Source organism: Etheostoma cragini, chromosome 23 (assembly GCF_013103735.1).
Source record: "Etheostoma cragini isolate CJK2018 chromosome 23, CSU_Ecrag_1.0, whole genome shotgun sequence".
NCBI classification, from domain to species: Eukaryota; Metazoa; Chordata; class Actinopteri; order Perciformes; family Percidae; genus Etheostoma; species Etheostoma cragini.
Window position 1 is genome coordinate 3,221,988 of NC_048429.1, and position 20,731 is coordinate 3,242,718.

General features: G+C 39.0%; 1 protein-coding gene across 2 annotated transcripts; it reads left to right on the forward strand.

Annotated features, from left to right (window-relative positions):
• The first annotated feature begins 518 nt into the window (after window positions 1–518).
• cd9b (CD9 molecule b) lies at window positions 519–16,597 on the forward strand. Of its 2 annotated transcripts, none has more exons than XM_034863926.1 (8): window positions 519–820; window positions 9,688–9,790; window positions 12,935–13,032; window positions 13,803–13,877; window positions 13,972–14,073; window positions 14,735–14,824; window positions 15,046–15,129; window positions 16,203–16,597. In XM_034863926.1, the coding sequence occupies exons 1-8, from the start codon at window positions 752–754 to the stop codon at window positions 16,266–16,268; spliced, it is 687 nt and encodes a 228-aa protein (XP_034719817.1). In that variant the 5' UTR covers window positions 519–751; the 3' UTR covers window positions 16,269–16,597. The 2 variants fall into 2 exon arrangements, with proteins under 2 accessions (XP_034719817.1, XP_034719818.1); XM_034863927.1 differs by lacking the exon at window positions 519–820 and adding an exon at window positions 4,605–4,822.
• Window positions 16,598–20,731: the final 4,134 nt, after the last annotated feature.

A 20,731-nucleotide genomic window follows, 5' to 3' on the forward strand; every position in this document is an offset into this window, starting at 1 on the left:
ATTGTTTTCCTATATGCATGTTGACTGGATTTCTTTTTAAATTTTTGTCATGCTTAACATTTGGAAATTCACAAGCTACTTGATATTATATAAAGTAATTAAAATTAGCTTCAATTTACTAGAATCAACTTTTAAGTGATAAACACTTTAATGCAACAGTACCTATAATCTTGCCTAGTGTAGGCTACATTATTCTGAAATGGACCATTTTGAATTTTGATTCAAATAAATACTTTTGTATTATACTGTTTACTTTTTGGTCTGTTACCTATTACAAAAAATGGATTTTTGTAGTCCTTTACAGGATGTAATTTAAGCCTAGTTTATTCCTGTTTTCTTTTACAATTAGCCTACCACCAGCAGTGTGTTTAGCTGTTGAAAAAAGACAACAGAAGCAAAGAGGAGCAAGAAAGAAGAGAAACAGAAGGATAAAAGAAAGAGAGAAACTTCTCTTTTTTCCTTTCTATTGCTGTGGGTGTTCATCAGTTGATGTTCTCTATTTCCTCCCAACAGGTCTGGGGCGCGCGCACACAGGACACAGAGCTGCATCTGTTGAAGGCGCGCTCTGTCCACCCTGCTCCGACCACAGCCAACCGACAGTTGACGGAAGTCGTCGAACGGAGCCGAACAGAGCCGAACGCGACACATCCAAATTGAAGCTATAAATTGAACACCTAAAAGCTGACAAGCGACGAGAGTTATATCCATATAACTTTTTGATACCAGCTAACACGGTGACAACACAGCAGGGATGACGGCTCTAAGCAGCTGGGAGCTGTGCGTAAAGTACGCCCTCTTCATCTTTAATTTCGTCTTCTGGGTAAGTCATTACATTTTGAATAATAGTGACGAAGTAAACTCCTGCATGGGAAACTAGCGTTACCTTAAAAAACGGCTCGATTTATTTATGTCCAATGTAAGAGCAAAAAATGACACTTATGTGCATATTATTAGGCTTTAAGATCAGTGGAATATTAGTGGTTAAATGTAACTTAGAAAATGTACTCAAGTACTTTTCTGGTATTTCCAGTTATGTTGCTTTGTCCTTACTTTATACAATACAATTCAATGTTGCAATTCGTTTGACAGGGCATTTTGTTGGAATTTACATCTCTACAGTTTTTGGACTCAAGCCATTCTAATTGTTTTCAACAGATAACATGGATGGTGTGATTTGGTAGCCTAATCTGTGCAGCCATCTATTGTTGACCTTTTCAAATAGAGGACTTTCCCACCAGGAAATATATGACCAAAGTGAACTGCATAAGCGAATGTTACTTACAACATGTACTGTAGCTGTAAACATCAGATCAGTAGCCTACTCTATAGCCTAGGCTACTGCTAAATCATGAGAAATAAAGTGGGATTTATTCCCTGGAGACCTGCTGAGGAGAGCAGAGTTGACATTTTGGACCTTTTCAGGCCGGGTGTTGACATGTGTCTTGGGTGATCTGATAATTTGAAGTACAGGTGTGAATGCACACAAGATGCATTTAGGACACATTGAGATCTGATTGTTTAGATCACATTCAGAGGTGGTCTGGGCACATGGTTACATTCTTTTAGCAGTGTGTATGTGAATGTGTATGTGAATGTGTCCTGGACCACACTTTTGATGTTCTTTTCCAATGTTTGTCACTTTTTTTTTACATTTAACACAATGTTACACTGACTTATTAACTTTAGTTTACAGTTATTTTTGGAATTTATGGTCGATAAACCTCATTTATAGGAAATTATACCTAATGTTTGAGTTAGAAAAGCAGTAATTAGGAATTATTTAGACTAAAATTAAAGGAATGTATGTTGATGGATAATCACAGACTGGAATATGTCAACTTTTACTCAAGACTATTTAAAAACCACTTCGATTTATTTTTCAATGCTAGAAAATTGAATAACACACCCCAAAGTAGAAGAGCCAAAGAGTGTTATGTGGAATCAATCATGTTATTTTGGGTAATTAAAAAGAACATTGATATGGGAAAATGGGTCAGTTTGATCCAAGGACAACATGTGGGTTAAGCGCAGCGATCTCAAATCACGTGAGCTGGCTTCTCCACGACTTCTGAAAATTTCTAAAAGCCCGTAGCGATATATTAGAAGTGTGTCGAACATCTTGGGAAATTTGGTTTACCTTGAACATGCCAAGGAATAGATCGCGTCTGTACCGTTTAATTGCATCTTTAAATTTCCGGCAGACTAGTTATGGGGAGTGCATTGCTGCCAACCGCTAAATAAAAAAACAAGAAATTGATCTTTTTCCAACACAAAAGTGAAAGGGAGATCTCAAAATGAGTGGTCACTCAAGACACGTGTGGAGACGCAGGCTTGTGCCATGTCTGAACTGACGTAATATGTGCCATGTTAAAAATTGGCTTCACATGGGCACATGGTTGAGCTTTTCTGAACCAATCTTTAGACTGAAAATTCTGAAAAATACTGACTCGGGCCTGTGATTAAGGCCAATGTGTCCTGAAAGGGCCAAGAAATTGTGCATTCAGTCTCGCATTGCCAGACCTTCCTTCACAGTGGAGGAGGGTCTGGCGAGTCCACGCAGGATCCCGGAAACTTGCTCTGGTTTATTGACATTTCTTTAAACCAATCAGGCGCTATGCACGGTACGAAGCGGAGATGCCTCTGCAAAATAGCCTCAGGACGGAACTTGTTTTGGTGGAATGTGTGTTACAGAAAACTCAGATTGGACAGATAGTCCAGCTAGCAGACTCAATTAACCCTGCAGAGATCTGAGGAGCAGGTAACCATAGTCCTCAGAAATCCACAGGAGTTAAGAACACATTCACAGGGGAAGCGGAAGGTAACCGACATCCGGGCCAAGATGAGGAACATCCGGCGGCACCGGAACAATCCCAGAAATGAAACGTCGACATAGACTATTGTCCAATCGATGCTTCTTCACCATTGTTTTTCTTCCACCACCTTCAAGTCCCTCCTTTTTCCTAAAGCCTTCTCTTTGGCTCAAGTTTATTTCACTACCTTTTGGGTTTTCTTCCCTCTACAACCATCTCACTTTTCTCTTTATCTCCTGATTTTTAAATCATTATGACACAAAGATCCAGTCTGGAGATGCACACAGGTTGCAGCATGAACAGTAGCATATCTGTCAAACTAGATAGGTCTTGGCAGAGAAGGGAGAATGAAGGGAGAAGGCAAAGAGAGAGAGAGTGAGAGATGGGGGGGAGGATTTAGCAACTCGGACACAAAGCTAGTGTTGTTGGTTTGACTGGATCCACTGGGAGAGGAGAGCAGCTCGAGTTACCTCAGCAAACAACATGAACCCAGCCCCGGGACGCGCGTGTGTTAACATACCTGTGTACCATGTCTCTTCACCCTGTTACTATCTGCTTCTCGTTGGCCTTAAATTATTCAAAACTAGGCAGAATATTGTTTTCACAAGTTCTCTTGACTTTTAATTTGTTATTCATTATTCATTAAAGAAAATCAATAACTCCTCTCTCTTCCTCTCTCTCTCTCTCTCTCTCTCTCTCTCAATGCCAGTCCCTCAACAGTTTTTTTGCATACTTCCCAGAAGTTAATTTAAATAATCAAGTTATTGTTATGAATTAACACATAAACATGATCATTATTAACTCAAAATGTGAGGCTTTGCTGCTTTTTGCTGTTTTAAAATAATTGGAACTGATTATCTTTTGAATTTTTAAATGCTTGTGAATTGGTTGGTGAATTGGTTAAGTTTCACCCGTGGGACGCTGGTTCGTACCTGAAAATCTGCATCCCATATTTCCTCATATTAACGGCTTCTTTTTATTCTTCTTTGGCTTTTCACCAGACTAGACGCTGCAGTGGCATATTGCTGCCTTCTATTTATTAACAACATTGGCTTTACTTATTCATATCTTATTATAAAGACCAAGACCAATAAAGATTTTTTGGGGGGGAGTTTAGACCTTTAATACCACAGGACAGATGAAGACGTGAAAGGGAATGACACGCAGCAAAGGGTCACAGGTCAGAGTCAAACCCACGGCCGCTGCATTGACGCACAAACCTCCACATATGTGCGCCTGCTCTACCAACCGAGCCGACCCGGCCACCCATCAACTTTATGAACGTATAGTCCAACCATCCGAATTCAGAATGGCTCATATCTAAAAAGGTTTCACCAGCGGCTCCTAGATCTCTAAAAAGCTTCCTCCTTTGTCGTGAGCAGTTCTTGTATTGGATCAAGACATGTTTCCGCTCCACAATCACATTTTCCCAATCAGAGGTTTAACAAGGTTGAAGTAACTGAATCGTGTAGGCAAGATTGCTCTTTGCGTTCTCCACTTTATCCTGAACCTCAAAGTAGTCCCTTCCCTATCCCACTCATCCCATGTTTTCTGCCACATTTCTTTTATTGACTTGTTAATGATTAAAACACACTCTGCTGATCCAAATTTAACTAACTCCTTCTCAGGCTTATATCCTCATATCCTTGGTACTAATTAACCTGCTTGTCAATTGCATTCACCTGCTCTGATTTACACCTCCAGAGTCACCTGTTGTTCCATTGGAACAGATATCCCGCCCACACCTCTTTACTCCTCCTCTCTCCACCTAGTCCCTCCCTCACTGACTTCCTCAGTATACCCAGGTGATCCTTGCAAGGGCGTGGTTCACAAAAGAAATCTTTTCCCTCAGTGCTTTCCCTTCCTCCTACAAAGAAGACAGTTTAACTCTGGAACCGAGAGCACTCGCGTTTGGACTTTCTTCATAAAAACCTCTAAATCTTGATCTCGGAGCCATGGGGGCACTGCAGTGTGTCAAATACATTGTGTTTGGGTTCAACTTTCTCATCTGGGTATGTAGTGCCACTTACACAAGGGTAGTTGTGGTTGATACATGACACTCTGGGTGATTTAAAGCTTGTCTTTTAGGGGATTTGGCTGCTTTCTTTTCAGGTTAAAAGAGGCTTTAGTAATTTCCAAAGAAGTAAAATATGCTTTAAATCCTTTAGTTAGTTTGAGGTCTTTATTGCGTGTTGTTTGCAAGGAGAGGCTGCTTTACTTTTGTTTATAAGGTAATTGCTGGTTAAAAACAACATGGTGATTTCAATCACGCTCCAAACCACTCTGACAAGATTCTTGACTATTACCCTTACTTGAGAATAACAAACCTGTTCTGCTAGACCGCATTGTTCAAAAAAAATAATACAGCTAAAATAATTACTTGAATCCTGAGTTTTTTTGCTCTGAAAATGTATCCTCCTGGTGAAAACTAGCTGTTGACTGGGTAATTAGATTCACCTGCTGTCTTCTGGACCACATTGTTCCTTCAGGTAGGTCTATGTCGGGTCAACTCGATCTACTACTCTGACAGAACAGTGCCTGGCATGACGCTAAAACATGCCAGGCACTGTTGGTGGACATTTTCCTACCAAATTATATATGTATGATATGTGGAATCAGCTGTGCTTCAATCAGATATATGATGTAGTGACACATTTCAGAAATGTATACATAGCATATTGTTTTGAGAAATTGAAATAAAAACCCTGGAACTGCCAGTAATATGATTGGATGTTAGTCAGCTCGTAGCCAAACAGCTGATGGATGAGATGGTGATGGAATGATGCAGCTCAACTAATGCAACTTGTTAGTTTCATTATCTTAACCCTCCTTACTATTTTATGTTTCCCTGTACTTACAAAAAGTATGGTTTAAAACGTATATGCATACTGTAACTTCCCCTAAATTTTATAATAACTGGTAGAATATTAAGAACATAAGGTAAAAAGGTGAGCTGGCTAGTTAATTGTTTAATAGATTAGTTTAGTCTATAAATCGTCAGTAAACTTCCCAAAGGCCAAAGTGATGTCTTTTTGAAGTGCTTTTTTGAGTCCAAAAACTAAACATTTAAATTTGTCACATTTGAGAAGCTAATACCGGAAGAATATTTTTGCTCTAATGCTTTAAATACTTGTGGTACCACATTGGTTTTGATTCAAGTACCATATACATCCTGCAGCAAAGCCTTTTCTGCTAAATCTTAATGTATAAGCGCAAAAAAGATGAATTCCTTAATGCAAGTGTCTGAAACTAGGGTTAGCTAATGAAAGTCAGGAATTACTGGAGCCACTTCATTGTTTTCGAATATTACCTTCCAGTTTTATTTATGTCTGTATTTAAACATCTGTGCAGTCCAAGTCTGGTCTAAGAAGAATCTAGGGTTTCACATCTGCAGTAGGGGAAAAAACATTGTGGGGTGTTTTTGGGAAATGGTTGAAAGTTACTGTTTGTGTATTTTGCACCAAGATTTACTCCAAAATACCCACACTGCTTGCTGTTATTACAGTGATTACGTGTTTAGTGTTGGAACAACACACAGACTGTTAGTTCGTGCTTAATGACTGTTTTGACTGTGTGTGTGTGTGTGTGTGTGTGTGTGTGTGTAATGATGGCTGGGGGGGGGGGGGGGGGGGGGGGGTTAAATGAGATGACAACTGAAGGAGTAGTCTGATTTAGAGAGAAGGGTAAACATCAGATTAGATTGGTTTATTCTAAAATGTAAGCACTGAGTTGTAAGCGAAGGGGGTCATTGTAAAAAAAAAAAATAAAGGCAGTGGGCATTTGTTGAGGCTTATAAAAACAGTCTAACATCTCGGCACTAATTCAGTTCTGTTGTTGCACCGGTAATGGCGTCCAGAGTGCCTTTTGTGGTCTAAAGGAACTAATGTGGACCTCAAAGGACAGGTCTGTTTCATTCAGGATTATTTTAAGATTGCTCATCGCTGCATCGACGAGAAAAACGCACCAACTCTCCTGAGTGTGTTTACTGTACGTTGTATATCCATGTATCAATCGGAACACTCACTTCCTGTTTTCTTGTCTATTTATCTTTTAAATTGGAGAGCATATTATGAAAACAAGATGCTATCAACTGCTAAAATAAACTAGTTTCCAAGACATGGTCTGTGCAAAATACTGCTCTGATCACTGTTCAGATGGCAAGATTTTTTGTGTTAGGTTAAAACATCTAGGGCCTATTTCCTAAATGGGACATTTGTGCATATATTAAAGGAAAACGCCACTGTTTGTAGAAATAGGTCTCATCACGGTCTCCCCAGCTGTAGATAGGTGGGCCAACTCATTCTTTGTCTCTGTGCATGCATTGTTTTAGTTCGTTGCAACACCGGCAGCGCCACTGCTAGTTAAGTCAGCGTAGTAATTGGAATCCTATGTTACCAGTTGGCATGTTGTATAGCCAACAAAAAGGCGTCTAGTCTTGAAATGCATAGCAAGTTGTACTCATTGTGAATATGCAGGCCACATGAAGTAATTAAGTTTTTATTTTTTTTATTTTAGTTTTGGCTCACTTTTACTCACAACATGCTAACCGGCGTTGGCCCACCTATCCACCCTACCCTAAAGCTAGGGGAGACCCTGATAAGCCCTATTTCAACAAACCAAGTCTTTAAAAGCTCAGCAGGCCGTCACACCTGCATCAGTTGAAATGTAGCTTAGTTAAAGTGGGTTTTACGCTTCTTAGTAAAACTGGGTTGAACTAGACAAGTTGGTTAAGAAACTTACGTACTGTATATACTTCAATTTTACATTTTACCTGAGCAGGTATGAGGCACATCTTAACTGTCATGATACCGAAGTGTCCGCTCATTACTGTGCTGTACAGTTACTGTTGACACTAGTGTGATTTAGTTTTATGTTGTATTCTCTTGAGAATTGCTGCTCAAAACACACAACCGCAACTGTGACTGTTTTTTGTTGACTCAAAGTGAATTTCTTTAAAAAAATGAAGTTATCCAGAGACATTTGCTGATGTTGTTACGGTTTGTTTGATACTCACTTTAAAGTACAACAGAAGTGATCATAAGTGATTCTTGAAGTAGGCTATTCACAGGGGACAGAGACAAACGCTTTGTACAACATGTTAACTAGGTCAACTGTGATCTAACACAGCCCGTTATTTTCCCAAAAATCTTATGGCACGCTTTATTTCAGTCACTAGTGGCTTTCTTTCCCATTGTACCCAAATGCTGCACTTCATGAAATCTCATTTTCGACCATGTTTTAATGCAGTTGACTTAGTATGCCGCAACTTGTGTGTGTGTGTGTGTATGTTTCAACAGTCTTGAACATGATTATTAGTAGAGTGTACGGTAAATACACCGAACGCAGTCCTTGTCAAGGCCACAGTAACTCAAACTTTGACAAATGTAATCCAGAGTTAAGCTGCAGTTTAAGCTTGAGGATCATTTTGAAGATTTAATAGATGATGTGTCTGAGGAACTCTGACTACACTTATCACACTGAGTTTATTCCTAATTCCAGAAGGTGTTAACTTTAGGTGTGGTGGTGAATAAGCAGCCTTGCTCTGCCATCCTCCGTACTACTAGAACCAACTTCCTTTTGACTCCCAGTGACTTCTAAATAGTGTAAATGTGTAACTGCGGTACTTATCTGGATATTTGAAAACACTACTTTTTTTTTTTTTTGTCTTCAATTGATTTATTATGGGAACACAGGACTCCCCTGGATAACTTATATAACTTATATTTGGCACACGGTACTAAACTGTACAACACCCAAGAGCGTCTGTCAATTGTTGCTATGGAGAGAAAGCCATTCATCATGGATTGGAGTGGTAGCAAATTTAAAACTCTTTATTGTTGTATTTGGGGATAAAGCATGAAGCCATAGTAGCTGAAGATGGACATGCCTCATGCAAGGGAATATCTCTTAGTGATTCTTAGAAGCAAATTTCAAAGTCCACGGGGAAACCGACCCCATGGATTTGTACAGTATTACAGCATCCTCATTGTTTGACTCTGCTTATTTCAATCTCACTGTAAAGCTGATTACTGTTAATTGCTTTTATTATATTTCATGTATTTATTGGTAGAATTGGAAAAAAGTCCGTAAGAACGTTTTTAGCAACATATGAAGTTGCTGGTTTTTCCCAGACTGGTATTCCAGATAGGCTGCTGTGGTTGGGTGCACATTGTTGTGATGAAGCGCGTGTCCACTGATTCACGGTCATCCCAGGATCTCACACATACCTCCTGTTGCACAACAACACAGACGTCAGCTTTCCATTGTTATTTGGTTGGTAGCGAAGAGTAGATAAACTTGTGTTTTGTGGTTGCTGAGGAGATATTGAGTCATTCCAGCGGGCTTATTATCACTGTGGTGAGCACAGAGGGAGACACACACACACACACACACACACACACAATATGACTATCCGTTATCTACTCATTTATGTTATCCATTATCTGCTTATTTGGTTATGTATAACTAATAAAGTGGTGGTCTTGATAAAGATCCATAAATTCTTGGCAGAATAATGTAAGAATACCTGGAAAATAAAATCCACCATCACCGATTAAAATAACTGAGTAAAAGGTGTTGGGTATTCAGGAGACTTTGTGGAATGTGAGAACACAAACCTGCATAGAATTAGTGTGTCGTCCTCACGGAGCTGCCAGCATGGCTGTAGACTCTTAGTCCTTTATAATGTGAAATACAGATGATGTCTTAAATGTGTTTTTTTTTTTTCTTCTTTTTTTTCTTTTTTTTTTTTTTTTTTAAAAGCGCATTATCCTCAATGAATCCGTGTTCACACACATGACTTGAAGGTGACAGTGAACTGTATAATTCCCCAGGGAGTCTGACCCTTCCATACATGTCCTCTTTCTTTCTCATTTAGCTGGCAGGTACAGGGGTGCTGGCTGTGAGCCTGTGGCTGCGATTTGACTCGAGGACAGTAGGACTGTTTGAAAGTGAGGACTCACCTACAGTCTTCTTCACTGGTAAGGCCATTGCAAAAGTCTTTTTTTCTTTTCTTTTTTTTTGTGCTGCTGCCCCACGTCTGTGGAATGCCCTCCCTGACGCCTTGAGGGCACCTCAATCCACTGAGTGTTTTAAAAAAGGCCTTAAAACATTTCTTTTTAGCAAAGCTTTGGTCCCTTTTAGATGTTTTTCATCCTCTCTTCTAAGAATAGCTTTATTTTCTTTTTTTATTCTTTCTTTGTTTTATTCTCTTTTACCTGTAGCACTTTGAGATCTATTGATGTGCATTATAAATAAAATGTATTATATTGGCAATACACTACTATCTTTGAACCCAGCGTATAATAACTAACACACATTGTGGTCTGTCCTTATTGGGACAATGTAAAGTCTTCCTGTTAAATCAGCGGTGGAAAAACATCCAAACTTGCATGGCAAAATCTGTTAAATTGAAGTGTTTCTTAAAGGTCCCATGACATGGTGCTCTTTGAATGCTTTTATAGACCTTACTGGTACTCTAATACTGTATCTGAAGTCTCTTTTTATATGGACCTTAATGGTCTCCTAATACCGTATCTGAAGTCTCTTTTTATATGGACCTTAATGGTCTCCTAATACCATATCTGAAGTGTCTTTTTATACAGACCTTAGGGGTCTCCTAATGCATATCTGAAGTCCGTTTCCCAAAATTCAGCCTTGGTGCAGAATAACAGCCACTAGAGTTAGTCCCACAATCGGCTTTCCTTTGTATGTGCCATTTCTGAGTCTGTAGCTTTTAAGGTGGGGTGGTGGCCTTGGCCACTTTGCTTGTTTGAAAGCCATGATGTCTCTCTCATGGGTGGGCCAAATTCTGAGTGGGCAAAGCAGAGAAAGGTGAGGTCATAAGGGGCAAGGGAAAGAGCTAAATTGGAAATGGTTAACAACCTTGCCTTTTTAAACAGAAGTGTAGCCAACATTTGTCTGTATACATGGGGATCAATGTCAAACTGCTGTGCTTTTTGAGTTTTGACCATATTGTGTCTCTTGTACCTTTTTTTTAAAGAGACGTCTTTGTGGTCCTCACTATAATGAAACATGCAAGTGCTTCATGTACCACACTGCCAGTTGGACAGTTGAGGCACTACACTTTTGGATTGTTAATCAGCCGTTTGGCACAACAAAAATAACCCGTGGATGTTTTGTGGATACAGTCCCAAGTATCCTGTATTTGTCAGCTGTGACCTGATGGACAGGCTACAAAAAGAAACAACCTGAGATAGCGAGCTGGGCTGCAGGGCGGGAGGGGCAACTGAGGCCAAAGTTAGTCCACAGCGAGGCGGCTCCTCCGGCCTGGCAGAGCCCTCCACACATAGCTGTCATTCTTCACTGTATGACAGGGACGTCTTTGTTTCTCCTCCTTTTGTGTTCTCTGAGGAACTTGCAGAAAGCCCCCCCCCCCCTTCACTCTTTGTGTTTTGCTACCATCAAACTGACAAGTGAAGTGGGTAGTGAGGCGACAGAGGATTGTTCTGAAACTTAATAACAGCTAGGGAGGAGGACTATTTGTGTGTTGTGTGGTTAATGTATCCATGACATCAGTGCTGTGGTTATCCTACATTCATATATTTTTTTAACTTTTTTTTTGTGATTCATCATTATGACAGCCACATCAAATCACAAAGATGCTCTGTCTTTAACGAGGGCTCTAAAATAATTGTTCCAACTTGTTTTGTTTGTTTGGAAATTCACATAGAAGCGTTCCACAGTAATTTATGACTTGTTGATGAGATGTTTTGCTGATTATGATTCATAACCACATCCAGAAGAAAAGCCTAAAAACACATTTTGAGTTCACTTCTTGTGTATCTGCTTGGTTTGAGTAGCATCAGTACCCTGAACTCAACTAGCTTCGACGCTACATGCAAATGTCTGATTGAAGTTGACATACGAGAAGCAGAAGAGGATGAGCTGTAGGCAAATCAGAAGTACAATGTGTATTGTTGTTCATGATAAAGCATACGGGTACAAGAAATGTCAGTATGTACGTAGTCTCATTGCCAGACCTTCCCCCACAGCGCTCCAGAGGAGGGTCTGGCTAGTCCACACAGCAGTCCCGGATGGGGAGAAAAACATGCTCTGCTTTATTGGCATTCCTTTAAACCAATCACAATCATCATAGCAACGGTGCCTCTGCAAGATATCCTCGGGGGGGAACTTGTATTAGTATAACGTGTGTATGTATATTAGTTGTGCAACAGAAAACTCAGATTGGACAAATAGACTAGCTAGCTGTCTGGATTTACCCTGCGGAGATCTGAGGACCAGTTAACTAGTCTTCATAAATCCACCCGAGTTTAACTCAAAGAAAACAAAAGTGTCGGACATCCGGCTGAAATGAGACAACTGGTGGAGTTTCTGGCGGCACCTGAACAATTCCAGAAGTGAAACGTTGTCCTTATGGAAGACAATGTAGGTAACCTAGCAACAAGTGGCTGAAGTGATTGACTTGACCATTGGGGGGGGAAAAAAACATCAACCTTCAGAGTATATGTAAAGCAGAGCAGCTACATCACACGAGTAGTGGAGGGAGTATTCACACCCTACACATTAAAAGTACTAATATCACACTGTAAAAAAAACGAGTAAAGGCCTGTGTGGTAAGCATTACAAAATGTGCTTACAGTATTAAAAGTACTCTTAATACAGATTTAATAAATACACTGGAGGGAAAACAGCAAATCAGCATTTGTGCTGGAATCATGAAATGCATTTAGCAATAAATCCAAATGGTTTAAAAATTCTGTCGACTTATTTCAGTAATAGGCCTACTGGTGTATACTGTTGGGTAGTTTAATTTCTAATAAGGCGTCATATTTCATAAGCTCGGTTTTTATCAAATATTAACTTATAAAATAACTAATGCTGTTGGATAAATGTAGGGGAGCTAAAAAATACAATATTTTCTTCCTGAAGTGGAGTAGAAGAGAAAGTGGCACGAGAAGTAAATAATTGTTGAAATTTGAGGTACTTGAGTAAATGTACACAGACCTCATTTGCCGGCATCTTCTCTCTGTCCATTCAATGATTTTGATCAGTTACTTTAAAGAGTGACTTTCTTTATCTCAAAGTATCCTGCAGTGCCCTGATATTAAAACCATATCTCCACAATGTGTCTTGTTCTGTAGGTGTGTACATCCTGATTGCGGCGGGGGCTCTGATGATGGTCGTGGGCTTCCTGGGATGCTGCGGAGCCATTAAAGAGTCGCCGTGCATGCTGGGATTGGTGAGTCATTCTTTCTATTCAGTGATGGAAGAGATTTGTTTTTCTTGGACCATGAAGTTTGGTTTAAATTGATGTTGGCGGGGCTGATTCAACCTGGCGGCATGGATACTATGAGTCTTTCACTCATTGTTGGAAGACATAATACATTAAATGTTTTAAACTGGTTGATGTCTAATATTAGACAATTGTTTCAAACCAGCTTTTGCAGTGTTTTTATTTTTTTTGTATTCTCAGTTTTGAGGTGTGCGCGTTGGCCCCCTGCTACATAGTTACCCACAATGCCCTTGTCAGGATGGGTGTGAAGAGGCCCTTGTGTGATGAAGACTAATTCCAGTTTCAGTCACAAGTACTAGAAAATGATGTAATCAAAGGGAAGATCAAGACCAAACAAAGACTAACTGATCACAAGCTGACCTTCACACCCACTGACAGACGGACACATTCTGGTTGTTCATAGCAACGAAAGTGAAACTTATTATAACTGTCCATTGTTGTCCTGTTTAGAGGATAATAAACGACTGTGCAGTGTTTTGGCTACTGATAAACCTTCAAATTCATGGAAATGTCCCTTAAACGAGCGTTCCTGGGTCATCACCTTGGTTTGGACTGTACACAGGCACTGCAGCTCAAGGTTGACACCAAAACTTAAGAGGCGGCTGTTTTCCACTGTTAGATTTTGTGCCTTTAACCATATCTTACAGAAACATACAAAACTAAAGGTTTGGAAACACCATTAGAGCTCATAACAAAAATTCTCATTCTCATTTTAGTTTTTCCTCTTCCTGCTCCTCATCTTTGCTGTGGAAGTTGCTGCTGGGATCTGGGGCCTCTCCAACAAGGACAGGGTACGTACACACACACACACACACACACACACACACACGGCAGAGTTGGCATTCAATCAGCAATTTAAACGGAGGTTTTTCTTTGTGTCTTCAGGTGGTGGAGGACGTTACGGAGTTCTATAAGCAGACCTACAACAACTACAAAGACACCAAACAGGATGCGCTGAAGGAGACTCTGCGTCTCATCCAGTTTGGAGTAAACTCACACACGCTTTTCCTCAATTTTTCTCGATTTTGGTGCTACTATTTTCTGGAATTGTAAATCTAATTTTGTTCACACATTCACTTATCCTATCAAGATGAATTATAAAAACTTTGATCCTGTAACTTTTCCTTTAGTGCCATCATTAGGTCAAATTTATTTCAACACTTTGGTTTATGACCAAAAATCTGCAAAACTAGGGACATTCCCATCAGCCTTTAGTGTACTTTCTGTTTAGTACGAATTAGCAAAGGTCAGCATGGCTGTAGACTCTTAAGTCTTGTTTTCTTTTTTTTTACTTTGTGTTAGCTTAACATTGTAGAGTTTTGCTACTATGTGTCTTTTTATTCTAAAAAGCACGTTGGTAGTTTTATTTTATTTTATTTTTTTAATTTTTATTTAACCTGCAGTATAACATCGCTCTTCAGACTTAATTTTTAGGTAATTACATTTTGCCTTTTTTACATCCAGCAAAAAAAATAAGAGATGACACAGCTTTACATGCACTTGTTTTTTTCCTTTTAGTATTTAATGTTTAGTTTAAGATTTAAAGTAGGTGTGTTTGCTAATAAAGCCATAAGAACACATCTGCTAACACTGTCAAATAACTAATCGACTGAGTCGTTGGAACTGAAGTTGCGGTTCCTCTTCACAGCTGGGCTGCTGCGGCCCCACCGGGACGGTGATTGATGCTGCCAAAGATATCTGCCCCCAGCAGGAAGGACTGGCGGTCCTCATCACCAAGGTAACAACATGCAGGACAAAGTTTCTGACTGACTGAGGGTCACATGGAGACAGAATATTGGTGGGGTTTTACCGCCGTAATAATTCAATACATTTATTTTTGTTTTATGAATGAACATCTATCTGAAAATGTATACTTTAATTCAGTTGATTTGTACCTGTGTTTTTAGATTTCACTATGAATGCATTTTCACACGTCTTTCCTTGCTGCTGTTCTATCAGAGTTGTCCGGCTGCCATCGACGAGATGTTCAACAACAAACTGCACATTATTGGCGGGGTCGGCATCGGTATCGGTGTCATCATGGTGAGTCTGTAGATGAGCCAGAAACCTAAATCCTGAAAAGTCTAAATGGAAATCTAGACACAAATGAACTCTTGCATAACCTTTTTTTTTTTATTATTAAAAAAAAATAAAAAACCTACTTTATCTTGTAACTTGATTAATCCTTCTTTATATTGCTGAATAAGATGATTTTAAATGGAACAAATGTACAAGAATAATCTAAATTCATAGCCAGCATGGCATTAAATCAAGTGTTACTTGTTGCACACCGGGTGAAACGAAAGGCTTTCAGCCCTAGGGCTGGATACCAAATTCAAATTAATTTTTTTTATTTTTATTTTTTTTATTAAGTTGAGATTGAAAGATACCTTGTCATTAAATACAAAATTGCAATACCTAAGGAGCTCCTTGATGTCAGTGAGCCACTAAGCATGCTTCTAGCAAGATCTAATGTTTTTGATTGCGTTTGACGAGCTGCAGTGTGTCAGAATTCAGATGGTCTCTGGTGTGAAGGTTTTCTGAGAGCCACATTTGACAAGCGGAAAGCTTTTCTCCTTCACAGGATGCATGTATGTGTAAACCACATCTTAGCGTCAAACTCTGCACATACAAAATTCTGCACAGTAAAACTCAGAACATCTAAGTGGTGTAAGAAAAAGCTACACACATTTTTGAGAGGACTTCAATTGAGGGAGAGGTTGACTATTATTGTGATAATGCACAATCTAATTTTCTTTCACAATAATTGCAGCATGAAAATGTTACACATGCACATTGCTAGTCGCAAGTAATGTAAGGGGTGGCATTAACTCAGTTTTTAAGGAGCTAGGTTGGGTACCGGAGGGTGCTGCACTATTGTCTCATATCCTAATTTCTTTTATACATTTGTATAAACATTGTCGTCTTTGCCAATTACCTCCTTTATTGTAATATATGTAAATGACATGGCTCACAAGTCACAATCATGATGACCACTGCTCTGTAATATGCACATTACATGTTTTCATGTTTACCAACATTTGTATTAATTTTAGCTAAAAGGAAAAATTGTAATGTGGTTTTAACCCTGCATATTCCTGTCTCCTCCTACACAGATCTTTGGGATGATCTTCAGCATGATGCTCTGCTGTGCCATTAAGAAGTCCAGAGACTTTGTCTGAACAACCCCCCCCCCCCCCCCCCCCCCCCCCCCTTCCCATCTTTAACTTATGTCCTTACTTTAACAACCTTTCCTTTTTGAGATTATATCAGTTTAATAATAACGCTCGTCCCTTTAGTTTACTGATCGGGTCCATACGGGATGAACACACCTGTGAGAGTATGGGACCCTCTTAATGTTTTGGCTCTTTTCCACTCTGGGCACACATGTAATCTCCCTACAGAGGAATGTGGACAACGTTTTTATTTATTTTTATTTTTATTCTGGTACACAACATAACAAATGTACATCGGACTTTTCATCACAACACAGAACTAGTCGATCTGAAGGGAAAAGACACTGACTGCTGCCCTCTGGAGGACAATGAAGATAAACTATTAACTCTTATAATATCCATTCAGATGATGTAAAATGTATTAAAAGTTTGCCTGTGGTTGGTTTCTAATCTGACCAGCTTTGCGCTGCTAACTGAATTTTATTTTTGCTTGTCGCTGAAATGACATGTTTTGATTAAGCAGAAGTGATTTATATGAAAGTATTTGGATGAAAGCTGTTTAAACATATTTGAAATGCCAAATAAATAAACTAATTAACACTGACTTGTGGTAAACTGACTTTGTTTAAAAAAAATTTAAAAAATAAATAAATGGGGGGAAAAAAAACTTTAAAAAGTCCAAACCTTTCATATTAACAGTTTTCAGAGAGGACTGGGAGAAAACAATTACACTGTCTTCACTCAGTGACTGATTATTTCAAGCGACATTGTCCTGTTAACCAAAAGTTGAAAGCCAGTTGTTGACTTCAGGAGCGTAACATTTGTTTAGTGAGCAGGAATCATTTTTTCATTTGTAGCTCCTTTAAATACCCATTTTCCTCAGAGGGCTTTTCAATCTGTAGTACTTACTATAATCATGTTTCCTTTAGGATGAATTGTTAAAAACTTTAATTTAGTGCCTTCATCAGGTCAAATTTTTCAGTTCTAAACAAAATACCTGAAAAACTGACTACATTGAATTTAAAAAAATGTTGGGACTTTTGACAGGAAAGAGGATCAAGAGGACTCGGCCTACATCACCTGCACACGTTCTACCAGGTGAGCTAGAGATTACCCAAATACATTTTATTTTATGGTAATTATCAAATGTGAGTATGCAAATATCTTAAATGAAGATGGTTAATGTTGTCACTGGGAGCATGCTGAGATTAGCATTTAGCTCATAACGCCACTGTGACAAAGGTGGCAGTGCAGACATGTCTGTGATTAGATCTGCATCACGAAATACGCTGATCATTTGACCTTTTTATAACCATGTATTATTTTGAACAGTGGTGACACATGAGTATGTTTTGGGGTCATTTCCTTGAACGGCTGCTTTAACACCTCCAGCTAAACTGACAACAGGAATTGTTCTCACATTAAATGGAACATGAAGTTAATCAGGACTTGTTTTAGAAGGTTGACAGCAAAACTTAAGAGGCGGATGTTTTTCAGGGTTAACATTTTCTGCATTTAACCTTAAAATGTTAGTTTCCCTATTAGATCTCATAAAAATTCCCATGAGATACAGTACACGATGATTGTATTACTTTTCACATAGTTATGAGATACTATGTCATAAGAGACATAGTTTTGCTACTTTATCCTCATTATTAAATAAGTCTGAGATGGTTAGTTGACAGTGACCAAGCCATAATTATGAACCGATCAGATATCGGCCCCGATATTGGGAAAATAGCTTGATCGGAAAAGTTAACAGATCCACAAGCTGACCCAGTTTTTAGTTTTTTTTCTCCGTTGCAGCATATCTTACGTCATTAGTCAGCAGCACGTGTGTTGCATGCTGGAGGAGTTAACCGTTAAGCAACATGGAGCGAGCCAAAGCGTCTGCTTTGTGGAGATATTTCACACTTGCCATGCCGACTAGTTCGTCGGCTGTTTGCAATGTCTGCAAAGTAAATGTTCTGAAGGGCAGTGGTAGTACTGCAAAGTACAATACTACCAATGTAATCAAGCGCATCGAAAAGCAACATGCAAATTAAATGGAATACATCTGTTATTTTGTCTTAGTAAGGAAAGTAATGATTAGTCAGGAAAGTTTAGTGCCTGTAGTCTCTTCCACATAGTGGAAGGTAGAAGGTGGAAGGCATACAGTTTATTATTAATTCTACAACGGTATTGGATCGGTATCGATAGATACACAAAGCCCCGGTATCGTATAGGGACTGAAAAAGTCGGATTGGTGCATCCCTAGTTTCCTTACCCAGGAAATGTTCATAAATAGACTTGAATTGATGTCATTAGTTGCACAATCATTTAAATTTCCACATCGTCCCAAAAAGTCTGAATCAAACTCTAGTCTTTACTTTGCCTTTCCACTGTAAACGTGATCACCCAGTTAAAAAAAAAGCAAAGAGGCAGCCAGATTACATAATTGTTTATTTCATTAAAGACATTTAAAAAAAGTAAAGCATGGCTTTGACAATCCTAAAGTCTTGGCGAGGTTGACTTCCTGGGGTTGGTGTCAGCACTAAGCTGGTTGCCACTGTGTGGTCAGTCACATGTTTACTGCCGGTCGACGTTACCAAAGCTACAGTTGGCAAACCAGGAAACAAATGCCACAAGAAAATACCAAAGACTCGGGTGATATTCTATATGTCTACAGTTTTGAAAGACGGACGGACCCTTTGTTGGTTGTTAATCTTTTCATGGAACTGTTGACAATAAGACAAATACAGAATAACAGCATCCATTAAGATCTAACTTTGACAAGTTTTCTTTAAACAGCTTGGCGTGTCAGAGCCCAAACCTGACACCAGAATTTGATATTTGGTGGTGTCCATCTCCAAAGGTCCGAATGTCTCATCACTGAGCTGAAACAGTCGGCCGATAAGTGAATTGACTGATTGATAAATCAATATAAGCCATTTATTTTAAAGCATGAATAACAAGAAATCTCTGTTCCAGCTCCTCTGTTTTTGCTGCTTTTCTTTGACAATAAATTGAATGTCTTTGGGTTTTGGCCTTTTGGAACTATAGGAAAAAAACACATCAGAATTTGAAAAAACTGTTGAGCACTTTGCTAACGTACAAACACCTAATTAGGAAAACAATCTGATTAATTCATGATAATGCTGCAGCCAGATTTTGCTGACTTTGAAATTACTTAATTCCACTCCACAAAATAGTCCAAGAGACCCACTCAACGTAAGTGCAAACGTGCATTTGGAGACAGAGCCCAGCTTTACGTTTTCATTTCTGTTTGACTTGCATAATGAGGGTCACTAAAGCAGCTACATCTGTAAACGAGTGTTTTTCTAACTGGCAAACATCCAAACCAAACCGGTTCTTAACAATGTGAACGCTTTGAGCAAAACAGCCATAAGATACCAAACGTTTCCAACGTTTATTCATCATTCTTGATGTAAAAAGAAAGAGAAATCAATTGTAAAGATGGTTCTGGAAGAGCCCCGCTTAGATTTGTGAATGGCAGAATTATTAGTGCAAAAATTTAGACGTCAGACACATCAATGTGATATAAAAACTTGTAACGATGCGTGAAAAGATCTGGTGTAAAGTGCAGCTTCAGTGTAAAGCCCGGTTCATTTTCATTGGTGCAACAGCTGTGTGCCTGTGTGGGTTAGGGGAAAGTGTTCCTCAACCAATGCTGAGTGCAGGAATTGGCAGTCAGTGTAAGTCAGTTTCTAAAAATCCTCTTAGCAAAGACTTGATGTGGAAAATGAATTAAACCATGATACCATAATAAGCTAAAAAAATATAAAGCAGTGACAGAAAGAAAACAAAAAAACATACACACTTTTGCATATATTTGCCACAGAAGCCTGAAGCTGCTTGTGCTATTGCTGTGTTAGCTAGTTTGTGCTACAGTCTACAGTAATGAATACTGCTTCATTCAGTGTGTTTACATGCAAACAATCTCCATCCAGGTTAAAGGAAAAATCCACCCCAGTAAAATCTGAACAAGTATTGGCAAATGTAGCAGTTGTTTTTGTGTAAGTGCAAACTGTAAAATAAAACCAGTTTGATAGCAGAAAATAAAAAACAATTGTCAGTTATGAAGTTCTTCACTGATTCAAAAAGTGAGAGGAATTCAAAAGTGTAGAATGAGAGCTGGGCGATATGGAAAAAAATCTAAAATCACAATATTTTTGACCAAATACATCAATGGCAATACTGTGGCGATATTGCAGTGTTGTCTATTGGTGCTTTCTCAAAATATTTAGTTTTGATAAATAATCACCAATACATGTGGATACAATGACTAAGTGGGTAAAGGCAAATAATGAAACTGCAAGTAAGTCTTAAAACCAAGAAAAGAGAACACCTGTCTTATCGATTAGAGAATACCCCAAATTTAAGACTATTTCTAGTCTCATATTGATACCTGTATCTTATCAATATATTGCCCAGGCCCGCCTATGGAGAACTGAAGGCTACAGGGCACC